Consider the following 16,184-nt stretch of genomic DNA (forward strand, 5'->3'; position numbering starts at 1 on the left):
TTGAAAATGGACCTTTTCCCGTGTCCAACTTTGGACGACTTATGAGTTAGGCCAAAACGGACTTAGACATTTCTTTTGATTAAGCCTCTCCATGGCTCCCTTTTATCAAACCGTGGTAGAGCTTTTTAACACAGGTAGGTGAGGTAAATGCTCTGACGCTCATAGGAATTGAATAAGCGTTGGAGCATTTAACCTCACTGGCTCACGAAAAAAAGCTCTACTGCAGTTTGATAAAAGGGGCCCTATGTCAACTAAGAAATCTTGTTTATTCTCTAGGACTTGTTTCAAACTTTTTCATTGTCTTGTACTATGTTTACACCACAAAATTGAAATAGAAAATCTCAAAAGTGGCTGAAAAAAAAAAAATCCTTCGCCTCTATTTTAGTTCTTTTCTATATTTTAAGCACTTTTAATGCCGACTTCAAAAGAATAGGTATAAAAGAAAATGAACTGGAGGTACAAACATTAAAACATCATGAAACACTTAGGGCTCCTTTTACTAAGCTGTGCTAGTGGTTTTAGACGCTAACGCCTCCATTGAGCTGGCGTTAGTTTTTCCGCGTAGTGCGGGGGGCAGCGAGCGCTAAAAATGCTACCGCAGCTTAGTAAAAGGAGCCCTTAGATAATATCACACTGAAAACAGCAAGAAGAAGCATGTCGGAAAACAAAGCACATGGAAATGAAGTACTGGAAACAAAAGAGGTGTAATACTGGACATGGATAACTGCCAGCTGAGAACATAAGAATGCTATACTAGTTCAGATTAAAGGTCCATCAAGTCAGTATCCTGTTCTTAACAGCAGCCAATCCAGGTCACAAGAATCTGGCAGGAACCCCAAAATTTGCAAGATTCCATGTTATTGCCCCCAAGGATGATAGTGGATTTCCCCAAATCTGCATTCATAGTAGTTTATGGACTTTTTGTTCCAAGGACTTATCCAACCATTTTTTTTAAAATCCCAGCTATTCTGTTTTCATACCTTCTGGCAATGAATTCCAGAGTTTAATTATACACTGTGTGGAAAAAAAAAAAAAAAAAAGATATTTCTATTTATTATTCTAAATGTACTACTTAGGAATTTCATGATATGTCCTTTAGTGTTTGCACTCTTTGAAAGAGTACACAGTTGAGGAAACAAGAAAAAATTATTTTCCTAACAGGGGTCCACACACTAAGGCCCTTGGAACAGGTTTTTTTTTTTGGCCTCACATGCTTTTTCTATTCCCATCCCTTATACTGGTTGAAAACACTTAGCTGCGTTAGGACTTTAACGCGCAAAATAGCGCACACTATATTGCCGTGCGCACTAGACCTTAACACCAGCATTGAGCTGGCGTTAGTTCTAGAAGCGTAGCGTGCAGCAATTTTCTGCATGCGCTAAAAATGCTAGCTCACTTTAGTAAAAGGAGCCCTTAGCCAAGGTCTGGTATATAGTCACTAAACTTGATGAAAATCCAAACCAGTCATAATCTCATGCAACAATCTTTTGTAGAGAACATAAGGGGTCTTTTACTAAGGCATGCTAAATGCTAACGCATCCATAGAATATAATGGGCACCTTAGCATTTAGCTTGTGCTAAATTGGTTAGTGCGTGCTAAATCGGCTAGCGCACCTTAGACCCCATAGTGATGCTGTCCAGTCAAACTATAGACAAGTAAATGCTTAATGAGTCTTCAGAAGCGGCACCGAGACCACATCTGGAATACTATGTACAATTTTGGAGGCCACATTATCAGAAGGATGTGCTGAGAATAGAATCGGTTCAACGGTTGGCCACCAGGATGGTCTCGGGACTCAAGGATATCCCTATGAAGAACGTCTAGATAAATTGCAGCTATTGCAGCTATACTCTCTCGAGGAACGCAGAGAAAGGGGTGACATGATAGAGACATTCAAATACGTTACTGGCTGTATTGAGGTGGAAGAAGACATTTTTTTCCTTACAGGACCTAGGGCGACAAGAGGGCATCCGCTAAAAATCAGAGGCGGGAGATTTCATGGTGACACTAGGAAGTACTTCTTCACCAAAGGGTGGTTGACCGTTGGAATGATCTTCCACTTCAGGTAGTTGAGGACAATAACGTGACTGACTTTAAGAACAAATGGGATCAACATGTGGGTTCATTTCAAAGAAGAACCTAGGGGGGAGAGTTCTTTGATGGGCAGACTTGTTGGGCCTAAGACTCTTTTTCTGCCGTCATATTCTATGTTTCTATGTTTCTCATGTGGCATGTGCTACCCAAAAATTTATGGAGCTATAAGCCACTATGCTTCCTCATCGGCTCAAGCATAAATTGTTTGGATGCAAATTCTTAAATACACTGCTTTACACATTGCACTCCATGTCCTTTATGATGTGTGAGTATGGAGTGTTTCCTTCAGACGATTCACGCCAAGAGGAGTGTTTGCACCCGCCATACGTAAAGATTAAGTTAGTTTAGTAAGTATAAGCAACATTGTGACTGATATTTATATATATCTATGGATTGTTTGGAGTAATAGTTATTGCTGTTTTTGTATATTGTAGAATACTGCACCCTGAAGCAGTTCCTGCATACGAAACATGCATGTCGGTGGCGGTATATTTTGAGGTGCTCGGTACCAATTGAACTACCGTGTTTCCCCGATGATAAGGCAGGGCCATCAAATAAGACAGCCCCCCCTTTTTAGAAAAAATTGTAAAATAAGGCACCCCCCCCCGCAAATAAGCCACCCACCGATACCTGCGCTTACCCGAATCGGGTGGTACGGTGGGTGACTCCGTGTGGTCCCTCCGTCTACCGCGGGGGTCGGCAACCTGCGGCTCTTTTCCACCTTTGCCGTGGCTCCGGTAGTATGTCACGCAGGCATGCAACTTACAAGTCCGGCGTCGTGGCGGAAAATAGCCATGCTGAGCAGTGAGCTCAGCACGTACACAGATGAAAGCCTTGCTTGCTGATTGGTCCGGCGGCCATGCCGCCGGACCAATCAGCAAGCAAGGCTTTCATCTGTGTAGTGCTGAGCTCACTGCTCAGCATGGCTATTTCCTGCCGCGACGCCGGACTTGTAAGATGCACGCCTGAAAAAGAAATCATCCTGGCCGGGGTCGGTGTCATGCTCCGGAGATCTACAGCCTTCCTATCTCCCTCTCCCTTCTACCTGCTTCCGGCCACATCCCCTGCTCCGCGGCTCTCTTCGGCAACTCAGCAGCAGCGATCGACACAAGCTTCTGACGTCGGGGCCTACCCTCTGCGAGTCCCGCTTGTTTCAACTTCCTTTTTCCACAAAGGCGGGACTCGTAGAGGGAAGGCCTCGATGTCGGTAGCTTGTCTTGATCACCGCTGCTGACAAGTTGCTGAAGAGAGCCGCGGAGCAGGGGGGTGTTGCCAGGTGCAGGTAGAAGGGAGAGGGCCAGATGCAGGACTCGTGGGTGAGGGAGCAGAAGAGAGAGAGAAAGAGAGAGGGGAGGGAAACAAAAGGAAATATTTCATACTGGGCTGGGCCGGAGTGGAGGGAGGGTGGAAAGATTCTAGCTACAGGGTGCAGTAACAAAGGAAAAGGGGGGGAAAGCTGAAAATGGAGATAGTGACACAAAGAAGAGAAAGGGTAAGCAGGACCTACTGAATAAGGATAGAGATACAGAGGGGACATGAAAGGGTAAATAAGGCATCCCCCCGAAAATAAGCCCTAGAGCATATTTTGGCCTTCCAAAAAAAAATAAGACAGTGTCTTACCATCGGGGAAACACGGTATATGCTGTACCGGAAGCATTCAGATAAGTTATATATGTTTACAAAGTTTAAGTCATTTAAAGCTTGTAAGAATTTGCATCCAAACAATTTATGCTTGAGCCAATGAGGAAGCATAGTGGCTTATAGCTCCATAAATTTTGGGGTAACACATGCACCGTGGAGTACAGCTTCTGAAGGCTCATTAAGCATTTACTTGTCTATAGTTTGACTGGACAGCATCACTATGTTCTCTACAAAAGATTGTTGCATGAGATTATGACCGGTTTGGATTTTCATCAAGTTTAGTTTTCTATTTCCGTAGAAGATCTGGCCCCTACAGCAAGGGTTTCTTTTAAATTGTTTGACCATATGCTCAAATCTTGTTTCTAGCCCTTCCTTTCTCTTGCAGTTTCCACCTTTGGTCCTCCAGCCAGCAAACTGTAAACAAACCAGTTTTAGTCTTTGGCCCTACTATCTCAACTGGTCTTTCTCCTTCGCCTTTCCTCTGCCAGGAATCTGGCAACATTCTCAGGGATAATCTGTGTGTGACATAGCTGGGAATGGTCACTGACTCCAGAATTGGCAATTGCTAAACCTACCAGAGGTGAATTCATCCAACTTCTTTTGATTCCCATAATCACGACTCATACCTAGCTTGCAACATTATTAGATATTAAATATTTCCCCACTCTCAGTCATACAGGGCTTAGAAGCCTGAATTTGTCTCTGTGCTCCAGCGCTGAGCATATACATTAATTCTTCTGGCTTTTGCGCTTCAGGATCAGAGCATGTATGTGTCCAGTAGGGAGAGGCAGGAATGGGGTATATATGTACTGGTGTTCCTTGCTTTCTGTGATCAAAGACCAGGAGAGTATGTGTATGCAAAGACAACCTGATCTGAGGATGCAGGACTGGGTTAAGAGTTGGTGGAGAGAAAGAGATGAGAAGGAAAGAGGGTATGAGACCAAGAAAACTAAGGGAAGAGGAAAGGAAAGAAGGGGACAAGAATTCAATAAGAAGATGGGAAGCTAAGAGAAAGAGAGAGGTTGAAAAGGGGAATGAGAGAAGGGGAACAGGGGAGGATCATGAGATGGGATCTGAAGATTGTATGTCACATATACAGCCCACCATGACACTCCCTACTTTCTACTCCACAGGGGGCAGATGTGGGGAAAATGGGATGCAAAATATAGGCTTATCTGCCTCGTCTCTGATCATCATGCCCTCTGTTTTCCTCCTTTCCAAGAATTTTAAATCACTGAAAGGACCAAAAATGCCCCCTCCCTCAACAAACTCTTCTCTGAGAGCAATTCCATCTCCATCCAGCCTGCTCTATGGTTTGAAAAATCCTATGTGTGTGAAGAGTGTGTGGCGCGGTGGTTGAAGCTACAGCTTCAGCACTCTGGGGTTGTGGGTTCAAACCCTGCGCTACTCCTTGTGACCCTGGGCAAGTCACTTAATCCTCCATAGCTCCAGGTACGTTAGACAGATTGTGAGCCCACTGGGACAGATAGGGAAAATGCTTGAGTACCTGATTGTAAAACCGCTTAGAAAAAAACCTTGATAGGCGGTATATAAAAAATCCTAATAAATAAAAAAAAATAATAAAATATGTGGCTCTTCAATGAAGAATTCAGAGATTTTCCAACAAGTTTAATCCTATAGAGTCTCTTAAATAGTTTTATAACCATTCCCATTATAATTTAAGCAAAAATAATCCCACTTATATCTATGGAGGAGTAGCCTAATGGTTAGTGCAGCAGACTGTGATCCTGGAGAACTGGGTTCAATTTCCACTGCAGCGCCTTGTGACCCTGGGCAAGTCACTTAACCCTCCATTGCCCCAGGTATAAAAAAACTTTACATTATGAGCCCACTAAGGACAAAGAGAATACTTGCATATAATGCTACTATATCTAGTAGCACTATAGAAATGATTAATAGCAGTAGTAAATCATGTATATGCTAAAGAATATATGAATAAATAGAATTTATATTAGTAGTATCCATACTCACTCTGTTTCTAGAGCTAACAGAAATAATTAGATACAAGAAAGAAAAGTCATTAGATGAAAACATGTAAAAGTCATAAATATTACTCTTTCTTTGACTTTCCAGTAAATAAATATTTATCCAATCATTCTGATTAGTTCTAGAAACACCAGTAAATTAATTATTTAAATAATAGCAATTTTATCTAAATCCTGTGGTCAATTTCAGAGAAAACCTGCTAATGTTTAATGTGTCTAATTAGTACAGCCTGGGATTAAAGTCAACAAAACAATATAAAGTGGCAATCCTTTTACTGTACTATCTTAATACACTGTTGACTAGTTTTTGGACCTCTGGAAATTCAGTCAATAAATATATTGTCACTCCAATAAACAGTAGCATCTTTTTTTAAAAAAACTAGAACTCAAGTAATTGGGTTGTAAAGTCATCATATATAGTACATTGTATTATCCATTTCTCATGTACAGTATCTAACCGGACTTTGATATATTCCATATTAGCTGGATAAATTTGAACAGTTGTTTAGAGTATGACATCATTTAGGTATCTATGAGCTTGTGGTAGCTCTAGAGATACAGATACAGATACTATGCAAATTGTCCTACTTGATGACATTTACCAGAAAATACATCTGAAAGCCTGAGTCACTGTGCTCCCAGATGACATACCATGTGCTTAAAACCACAAATAATTCCAGAAATAAACACTCTTCCTTCCTTGTGAGTTGTTCTTTTCATCTCATGATCTTGTAGACCTCTAACCTTACTTCCACATGTCTTTTTTTTGCTATACTAAAAAGCCTTTTTTACAACTTTTCTTTGTATGAGAGATTACTAATTCTGGATACTTTTCTCAGTACCTTCTGCCATAGCTCTTTAAGGGCCCCTTTTACAAAGCCGTGGTAGAAATGCTGCTGCAGTAAATGCATTGAGGCCCATAGGTATTCAATGGGCTTTAGTGCATTTATTGCAGCACCATCGCTACCGTGGCTATTTTAAAAGGAGCCCTAACTGATGCAACCAGAGCTCCATGTAGTATTCTAGAATTTGGCCATTTCAGCATTCTGCACAGAGTCATGGCAATATCCTCAGATTTGTTATCTATACTTTTCCAAATTATGGTTGGCCATTTTGGCCGCTGCTGTTCACTGTGCCAAAAATTTGAGTATATGTTCCAAGATGACTCTAAGATCCCTCTCTTAACAGACAGACTGAATCCCAGCAGTGTGTATTGGTGGCCATTTTTAATCTTTATTCAATTGCAGATTTCATTCAAGCATTCACTCATTTCCTCCTGTTTGATCATTTCCTAGAGAAGCTACTGTTTGAATATAAAGAATAGCCTGGGAAGAGTGATGATAAAGAGTTGAGCAGGTAAAATAAGAATTTTGTCATCTGTTTCAGAAGCTAGCCCTAGTCATGGAATATTGGCTTGTCGTGCCACTGGGACTTGCGTGCATCTGAAAACTATGCCTTCATTAGTTTCACTACCAGAAGGGTCTCCCAAGGTGGACAGGTTTCAGTGGAGCTATCAGACTGATGATGTACCACCCATCTGGGCAGCAGAAGATGGGCAGTGTTGGAGGTGGAGGATCGTGCTTGATGCGACAATGGCGACAGCATCAAATTTATACTGCGTAGAAGAAAGGCCCAGCAATTTACTCCTGTATTCTGCCATGAAAACTTGATGATGTTCATCAAGTCAATAGGACTCAAACACAAGTCTAACAACATAGACACAGCTAGAGAAATGAAAATAAAAAAGGTGATTTGAGGAAGTCAAAAACAGAGAAACATAGAAATATGATGACAGAAGTAATGACTTAGCTTCGCTTTTTCTTATTAATCCACGAGTATATATATCAGGATCTTTAGGGACCCCTGAAGAAGACAGCACTGTCAAGACACAGACCGTGTTGGGTCCATAGTTCCCAATATTTTGGGTCCTAGATATATTTTATGTGGATTATTAAACTGTACTTTTAAATAAAGCCTGCATATTGAACATCACCATCTCCACAGAGTTTTTTGCTTCTGCTGGACCTGCATTTTCTGTGGAATTAAGGGTCAATTTTTTGCTTATGTTCCTATGACAGATAAAGTACCAAATATTGGCCAAAGAAAGGAAGCACATATACTAGCAACAGGGAATTATATTACACCATGGTGATAAAAAATGTATTTACTATGGTAGTGATATACTAATCAACAAAAACCATTGAGTTTATTGACTACTTTTGTTGCATTACAATAAGGGTCATGTTTCTTCCCTTTTCATTAGCCTTCTTTACACATCCAGGGAGGGTGGGTAGGTGGAGGGAGGGTGGGTAGGTGGAGGGAGGGAAATGTACTTTGAAGAGTTAAATTATCATCTAATATAATAAAAGCCTAAGCCGCGCATGCGAACTCTGACCTGCATGCTCCCGTTTTCCGTGCGCTGTAGGTCCCCGCAGTTAGGAGTACGCATGCGCACTTCCACGCATCTCTCTCTCCCAAGGCGGATGTCGGCTTCGGGTGGCGCAAAGGCTGTCTGCCGTGGCGGCTGTCAGTGGCTGCAGGCCGTGGCAGCTGTTGGCGTCTGCAGACCGTGGCAGCTTGAGGCGGCTGCAGGCCACGGCAGCTTGAGGCAGCTGTCAGCGGAGGGCAGACGCGAGGTAAGGGGTGCTGCTGGACAGGGGAAGAGACGGGGGGGTAGAAAAAGGAAGGGAGGCCTACTGCTGGACGGGGGAGCAGGAAAGAGGTGCTAGGGGGGAAGAAAAAGGAAGGGAGGCCTACTGTTGGACGGGGGAGCAGGAAAGAGGTGGACAGGGGAGAGATTAAAAAAAGGGAGAAGGGCTGCTGCTGGATAAGGGGAGCAGTGAAGGGGTGGTGGTGGACACAGGGAAGGTAAAAGGAAGGGAGAATGGGTGGACAGCCAAGGAAAAAGAAAGACAGAAATACAGAAGGAGAGGAGAGAGAGAGAAAGAAATAAAGACAGACACACACACATATATTCTAGCACCCGTTAATGTAATGGGCTATAAGACTAGTTTAATTATAATATTGAAATCACAACATATGTTTTATTGTATTAATAATTAAGATGAGGATGGGAGTAAATGACTGTTTAATGTAATAATTGTATAGTTATTAGTGCGTTCTATGCAGTATTTTATGATTTACCAATTGTATTGCACTATCAAAGTTTGAAAATCAATAAAGATTTAAACAAAAAAAATAATAAAATAAAATCAATGGACAGGACATTCAAAGCAAGTAAATGAGCAGGAGAGGCAGAAAGCAATGTCAGAAAGTAATGTAATCTGTTGGGTTTAAGAAGTTATTGAAGAGACACTTATTTTGCAATATGAAATATGGGCATTAAGTCAACTGTTTAGGTGTAAGCACTGGTCGCTTATTTGCGTGACTGTTTTTATATGTGAGCCGCTTTGGGAAAAGTGGGTTATAAATAAAATAAAACAAAAACTCCTTACAACAGCCTTCACCAATCAATTCCCCTTACCATTCTACTAACCAATCATCTTTCCTCTTGCAATTCCACTCCCCTTCCCATTCCTCTCATCCAAACTGTATACTATAACCTATCATCAGCCAACCGCACTGACGCACTACCTAATATTTACATACTCCAAAAGGACTGTCCAATCATCTGGATTTCCCATTATTTAGACTGCTCTCTGCCGAGGTTAGTCTGGAAAATCAGAGTCCTACTGTATGTTATGCAGGTTCTGGTTGAATATTGACCAGGACCCACATAAATATGCAAGTATTTCTTGGCTGGTCATGCATATTCATCAGGGACATTCTAAAAACTAGAGTGACTGGCTTGAAAAGCCATTATTATGTTAAACAGTGATGTATGTAAATGGAAAAATAATAAAAATAATTTTTCATCTTTGGCTTCCTTTTCATTTTTAAAGGAGGGGATTTTTACCTGTGCACTTTCATCATTGCTTAGATTATTGGGGTCTGTTTTAACACTGCTAAACTCCCATCTGCAGATCTACTAAATGTTTATTTGTGTCTAGCCTGTTTCCAGTGTTCCAGTGCTGTAACAGTGTACGTACCTTCAGGTGAAGAGCCTGATTTTTGAGGATATGCAGAGTTTAGCTTGCTTTTCTTGCTATTATCGCTGCTTACAGATAAACTGGACTGGATCTTTCTGTGCATTTTCTGTGAAACAGGAGCTGAAAGTTTTCTGTGTTCTGCAGCTACATTCTTGACCCCAATGTGAATTCCATTTGCATTGCTTAAACCTGGATGACCATTCTGTATCTTCCCGGGTTCTTTTTCACTCTGTTCAAGTCCTGAAGTATTTGGCTGTGGCAAGCGCTGAGGCTGAGCTTAAAACAAAGAGAAAGGGAACACATTGGCAACAGTGCACAAAGACAAAGCATCTTACTTAGTAAAAGTATTTACTGTATAAAAAGCCAAACAGTATAAAAAAGTTTTTATTAATTAGAAGTTGTTTAACACACACAAAAAAACAACAATCAGAAACAGCCCAAGTGGAAAAACAAATGATAAGAAAGTCTATCGCGTTGTTCTTTGCGTAGACCATAAAGACTCAAAAACAGACCGTAACTGTCCCCCGCTCTCTTCCAACCCACCCCTCATCCCCCAGCACTCCAGTGTCAAAAATTAAGGAGAACACTTCGGGCTCTTTGGGATAAGTTGTCCCAAACAGGCATCCAAATAGCCCGAAATCTCCTCCAAAAAGTAAGTTATTAAAAAAGCACAAAAAAATCACGTTGTACTAATGATTGTGATACTTCATATATACTTTATATAGAATCAGATCTCTATAAATGGTTCATTTCAAAGCATGAATTACATTTTCCTCTATATGTTTGAAGTAAGATGCATATACAATAGTAAATAGAATTTATAAGATGCATATATAGAGCATGTTACCTTTAAATTAAAAATCCTCCCACATATAATCTCAGATTAAGTGTTAGACAAAACCTTAAATAACCTCAGTTAACACAGTTAAAAGGCAATTGTCTTTAGCAGATCTACCATGCTATATGGTAAACCACTAATCAACATTTAGGCCCGGATTCTCAAGCAGCACCTAAATCGACCGGTGCCTAGATGAATAAAGCCGACCATATGTCTCTCCGCTATCACCTACTCTACTCAATATCTATTTAGCCCCATTGGGAAGATTGCTGCATAGTCTGGGTGTCAAATTCTTCACCTATGCTGATTATATTACCATAGCAATCCCACTTATGGCCTTTACAGGGGAGGTAATAAACTAAATATCTCAATTATTAATTCATATTGAGCAATGGACAAAGAGGGCAAAACTAAAACTGAATCCTGAAAAATAATTTTTTTTCTGGCTAGCCCTTCAGATAACATAAAGGAAAAAGAACTACATTTGAATGACCAAACTTTTTCAATTTCTGCTTCTATTAAAATTTTGGGCATCATATTGGACCGTCAATTAACTTTGGAGGATCACACAGATCTACTAGTAAAAAAATGTTACATAACTTTGTGGAAACTTCAGATGATTAAATTTATTTTTTATTTTTTTGATAAGGCATCATTTAGATTACTGGTACAATCATCCAATTTGCCTATACTGGACTATTGTAATATAATATATCTGGGATCTTACAAAAAGCTTCAAAAGAGATTGAGACTAACATTAGTATTCACATTTCGTCATCTTCAGTCAACCTTTAATACATTTACTCTAATAAATCACAGACACTCTTTTACTGGAAAATGTTTGACCGCAGCTTTTATTTATAACCCCCAACTTTAACATTTCAACAATTAATTCTTATATTGGTAGCATTTCACGACAGTAAACTCGGCTGTATCAGAAACCTCTTTTTCCCCCCTCCCCCTATGAGCCATTCGGTGACGAAACTAGCTCATCCCCTCAGGCAACTCCTTGCCACTTTACCCCATAGCATGACCCACGGTTTCGTCAGCTCACACACACCCCAACTCATGGTGGTAACGCCCATGAGTAATTCCTTTATTTCCCCCATCACATGTATTCAATTCCCCTTTCAGCCCAACAATATCCCCCATGTTTTATGCACAATTCCCTTTTTTCAGCTGCGACTACCCCACCCCCCATCACATCACTCCCTCCCTATTCCTTTACCGTATCCAAAATCAGCAGCTAACCCAGACCACCACAGGGAGGGAGTGCGGGAAACACTCCTTCCACCCCTCCTCCCTCACATCCACCCTCTCCTACCAAAACCCGAAAATGAATTAAACCGCCAAAAACCTTTTCCCTCAAGATTCCAACCTCTTCCCCTTTTTAACCAATCCCTATACTTCATTCACTATCTCCCTTTTCTAACAACTATTTCCACCAATCCCACACCTCGTCTATCTTTTCTATTAGTTCCCCCTCTTCCCCGCCTCCTCCCCCCCCCCCATAACCATTCCTTCTCTTCCTCAGTTCAGCTAATGTTATGACCCTGCCAACTAAATCCGACAGGGAACTCTTATCCAGAATATGGCGATTTGTTTAATTTTTGGGTTGAAAAAATGTGACCATGTTTCCCCATTCTACAGACAGTTACACTGGTTGCCTTTTGAAGCTAGAATATTGTTTAAGTTTGGTTGTACCTGTTTTAAAATGTTGTTTGGTATGGCTCCTAATTACTTGTCTTCATGCTTTGAGCGACACAGACCTAATAGGAATACTCGAGGGCAACATTTGTTTACTTTTCTAACTATTAAGCCCTCTCGATATAAGAGATTTTTTGATAAATTGCTCAGTTTTCAGGCAGGTAAAATGGATCAATAGCTAAGAACCATTATTTCTCAAGCTCTTCCATATATGTCCTTCAGGAAATTATTAAAAACTGATCTATTTAAAAAATTTGTAAATTGATGCTCAGTTTATTTACTGGTAAATCATATATTGATCTCACAGCTAGTACATTTCTGCTGAATTTTATTGTACTATAGCATATTGCATTTTATTCTCTTATTTACCTAATGATTAATTTTAGTTCAACTTTTTAGAATATCATATACTGATCTTATAGTTAGTACTTTTTGACTGAATTTTATTGTATTCTAGCATATTGTATTTTATTCATCTATTCACGTTATTGTATACTACTTGTTCAACTTTTAAGAATATTGTATTTTATTCATTGACTGTACATCTTTAGTATTGTATGTGAACCGCCTAGAACTATGTGGTAGGGTGGTATATAAAAATAAAATTATTATTATTATTTAAGCGCTGTTAACAGAATCGTGGCTACCGCCGCCTAGGAAGAAAAGTAGGCACCGGTAATGAAGGCCAGGGTTTTAAAGACCTACATTTCTGGAGCCTACGTTTTTGGGATAATTGCACCTAGTGGTACCTAGTAATGCCAAAGGTCATCTCCACCCATAAACACACTAACTTTGACTTTAGGCGCCACTAGGCGCCATGCTGCAGGCACAATTCCGGTGCCTACTTTTTTTTAATGTGCTTTAATCGATTTTAAATGGTGTGTTCAATTACTGCACCAAATAAAGCCAATTAATGCAATTAAGTTAGGCACAATCTAGGCACCTACCAGCACCTAACATTCGGCACCATTTACAGTATATGCCTTTAGTGATTAAATTATACATTTAAATTAAAATCTGTAGATTGACAGCGTCATTATAGCATTCAAATATGTTTTGGCCAATGACCATGGTAAATCCACAAAGTTTAAATCCTATTGCAACATGGAATCCTTGTTTTGTACATTTTTGCAGTTCTTGAGAGAAGGTTTGAATTTTCATGTGAGGTTCTCCTTTATATTAAATTATATTATTTGGTCATAACAAAACACAGATTGGACTTATCTAGTAGCCTAACACCAAACCTCTAGCATAGATATTATTTTCATAAAGTACAGCTGTTCTATGAACCCAATATCATGAAACTAATTCAGTTCTTAAGAACATCACAAAAAAAGTCACCAACCTTCCAAATGATCCTAATGCTGAGCCAGCAGGACGACATAGTTTTACCTCTTAAATCAGTTGGTGCACCATAAAAAAAGGACCCCCATGTTTTGTTGTGTTGTGTTTCGTTTGTTTGTTACAAATGTTAACTACATTTTTCTACTGATTTGCTGATTTTATATTTTTATGTTTTTCTTTTTTTTTTTAATAGTTTTTCTTGGTCAAGCAGCCAGTACAAAACTATGGAACACAAGGCATACGTCAATGCGACCCAACAACAGTGCAAACAGTCCAGGCAGGGTAATGAGAAACACAACATCAAGAGTCTTTGGTTTTATATTTAGTTAGCTTGTAATTGTTCTCTTTTTGAAGTACTATGGGCTCCTTTTACTAAGCTGCGCTAGTGGTTCTTTTTTTTTTTTTTTTTTTAATATTTTATTGATTTTCAAATAACATACCAAGTCATCACTTGTACAGAAAGTAAGTTAGTAGGATATGACCTATATCCAATATAAATCATAGTCAAACCAAGTTAAATAAAATACAAAGAAAATTATTTCAACTAACTCAACTCAAGTCCTCAAAATATTAGATCCAAGATTACTTTAAAGCGAGCAAAAAAAAATAATATTAGAAGATATATTACAGACAGAACTGAGCATGGGCAGTTATATAAATTATAGAGTTGTTGATTTCTCTTTATCCAGTCGAGACATAGTCAGAACAGCAGTTAACTGTTGTGGTTCAAAAAAGCATATTTAACTGAACGGTAGCAAATAATACACTTGCAGGGATGTCTCAAATAAAACATTGCTCCCAGTGAAGTGACTCCAGATTTCAACAACAGAAATTCTCTACGTCGCTTTTGAGTTTCTCTGGAAAGGTCAGGAAATATTTGTATTTTACAACCAAAAAACTCTTTCTGTCTATTTTTTTAAAAAAGTCTTAATAACCATATTTTATCTATTGCGAGAGCTACAGTCAAAATCATTGTAGAAGGTACAACTGTTTCTCTATTTGAAGTCTCTAAGATTTCAGAAACATTCAGTGGTGCTTGATTCGATGTTTTAGCCTGCAATTGAGCCTATTCTTTATTTGGCATGTAATACACTTGAACAAATGGTGGTAAAGTTTCTTCTGAAACTTGCAAAATTTCTATTAGGTATCTCCTAAGCATTTCCCTAGGAGTAACCGTAGTTAATCTAGGGAAGTTAATTAATCTCAAATTATTATTCTGAGAGTTGTTTTCAAGTGTTTCCAATTTCTTTCTCAAGTTAATATTATCTTTGATTAGGGACTCCTGTACTTGTTTAATCACAGAAATATCTTGGTCATGCTTTTGAATTGTAGCCTTTGAAGCAGTCAAGTCCGCAGCCAATTATTTCAGCTCTCTAGAGTGTTGGATCAATTTTCCCTCAATGTATTGGAAATTGGGACTAATAGTTTTAGTTGAATTTGCAATCAGATCCCATAGAGCAGTGGTTCCCAACCCTCTCCTGGAGGACCACCAGGCCAACTGGGTTTTCAGGATAGCCCTAATGAATATGCATGGAGCAGATTTGCATGCCTATCACTTCCATTATATGCAAATCTCTTTCATGCATATTCATTAGGGCTAGCCTGAAAACCTAATTGGCCTGGTGGTCCTCCAGGACAGGGTTGGGAACCACTGCCATAGAGAGTCTAAAGTCACTTGCGTTGGTTTCTCCCAAATTGGAAAACTTTGCTGGGTGTAAAAATGCTCTCCATCAGAAGAAGAAAAGTTTCCCTGGTTAAGTTCTGGCTGGAAACCTTCACCTCCGATTGCTTGTCCTACCCCAGCTTCTTCTGCAGTTACTCCCTGGTCAGAGTACTGCTTTCTTAGTCTCCAACGATGACCCTGCTGCCTCAGGGGAAAGAACCTCTCCCATCTCCGGGGTTTCCTCCACCCATGGAGAACTGGTAGACCGGGGTCGCGGAGGTGGAGCTCTTAGGTCGGGACTTAAGGTGGTCTCTAGTCCTGGAGAGACAACCCTGATCTTGCCCCCTTCAGGTGCTCTCAATGGGCTTAATCCCGACTCAAGCAAGATTGCCTCCTGCAACTGCCGCAACATCTCATCGATTCTGCCGAAGGAGGGCACATCAGAGCGCCGCACTCCTGCCCCTTCTCTTTGGCATCCCAAATGTAAGTTAGCCGCAAAGCCGATTAAGAAGAAAAAAAAAGGGATTGAGTAGAGCGGTCAGAAGCGTCGCTCTCAGAACATCTGTACTGCGGCCATCTTGGATCGCGCTAGTGGTTTTAGCGCATGCTTAGCGCGTGCTGCATTGCCACGCACGCTAGATGCTAACACTAGCATTAAGCTGGCATTAGTTCTTGGTGTGTAGCGCGGGGTTAGCGTGCGCGGCAATGCAGCGCACACTAAAAACACTAGTGCGCCTTAGTAAAAGGAGCCCAATGTTACACAATGATTTTATATTATGTTCTTCATATACAGTTCATTTTATACGTTCATAGTATTGATATTTAGTTGATTTTAAGTATT

General features: G+C 40.1%; 1 protein-coding gene across 4 annotated transcripts in view; it reads right to left on the bottom strand.

Moving 5' to 3' along the window:
• MDFIC (MyoD family inhibitor domain containing) overlaps positions 1–16,184 on the bottom strand; it is a 211,497-nt gene that overhangs the window by 41,934 nt on the left and 153,379 nt on the right. For all 4 annotated transcript variants that reach the window (XM_033958287.1, XM_033958284.1, XM_033958286.1 and 1 more), the window contains exon 5: positions 9,792–10,067. In XM_033958287.1, coding sequence (XP_033814178.1) covers positions 9,792–10,067 — 276 coding nt within the window. The remainder of the gene's footprint in view (positions 1–9,791; positions 10,068–16,184) is intronic.

The sequence above is a fragment of the Geotrypetes seraphini genome, chromosome 9 (assembly GCF_902459505.1).
Source record: "Geotrypetes seraphini chromosome 9, aGeoSer1.1, whole genome shotgun sequence".
Lineage (NCBI taxonomy): Eukaryota > Metazoa > Chordata > Amphibia > Gymnophiona > Dermophiidae > Geotrypetes > Geotrypetes seraphini.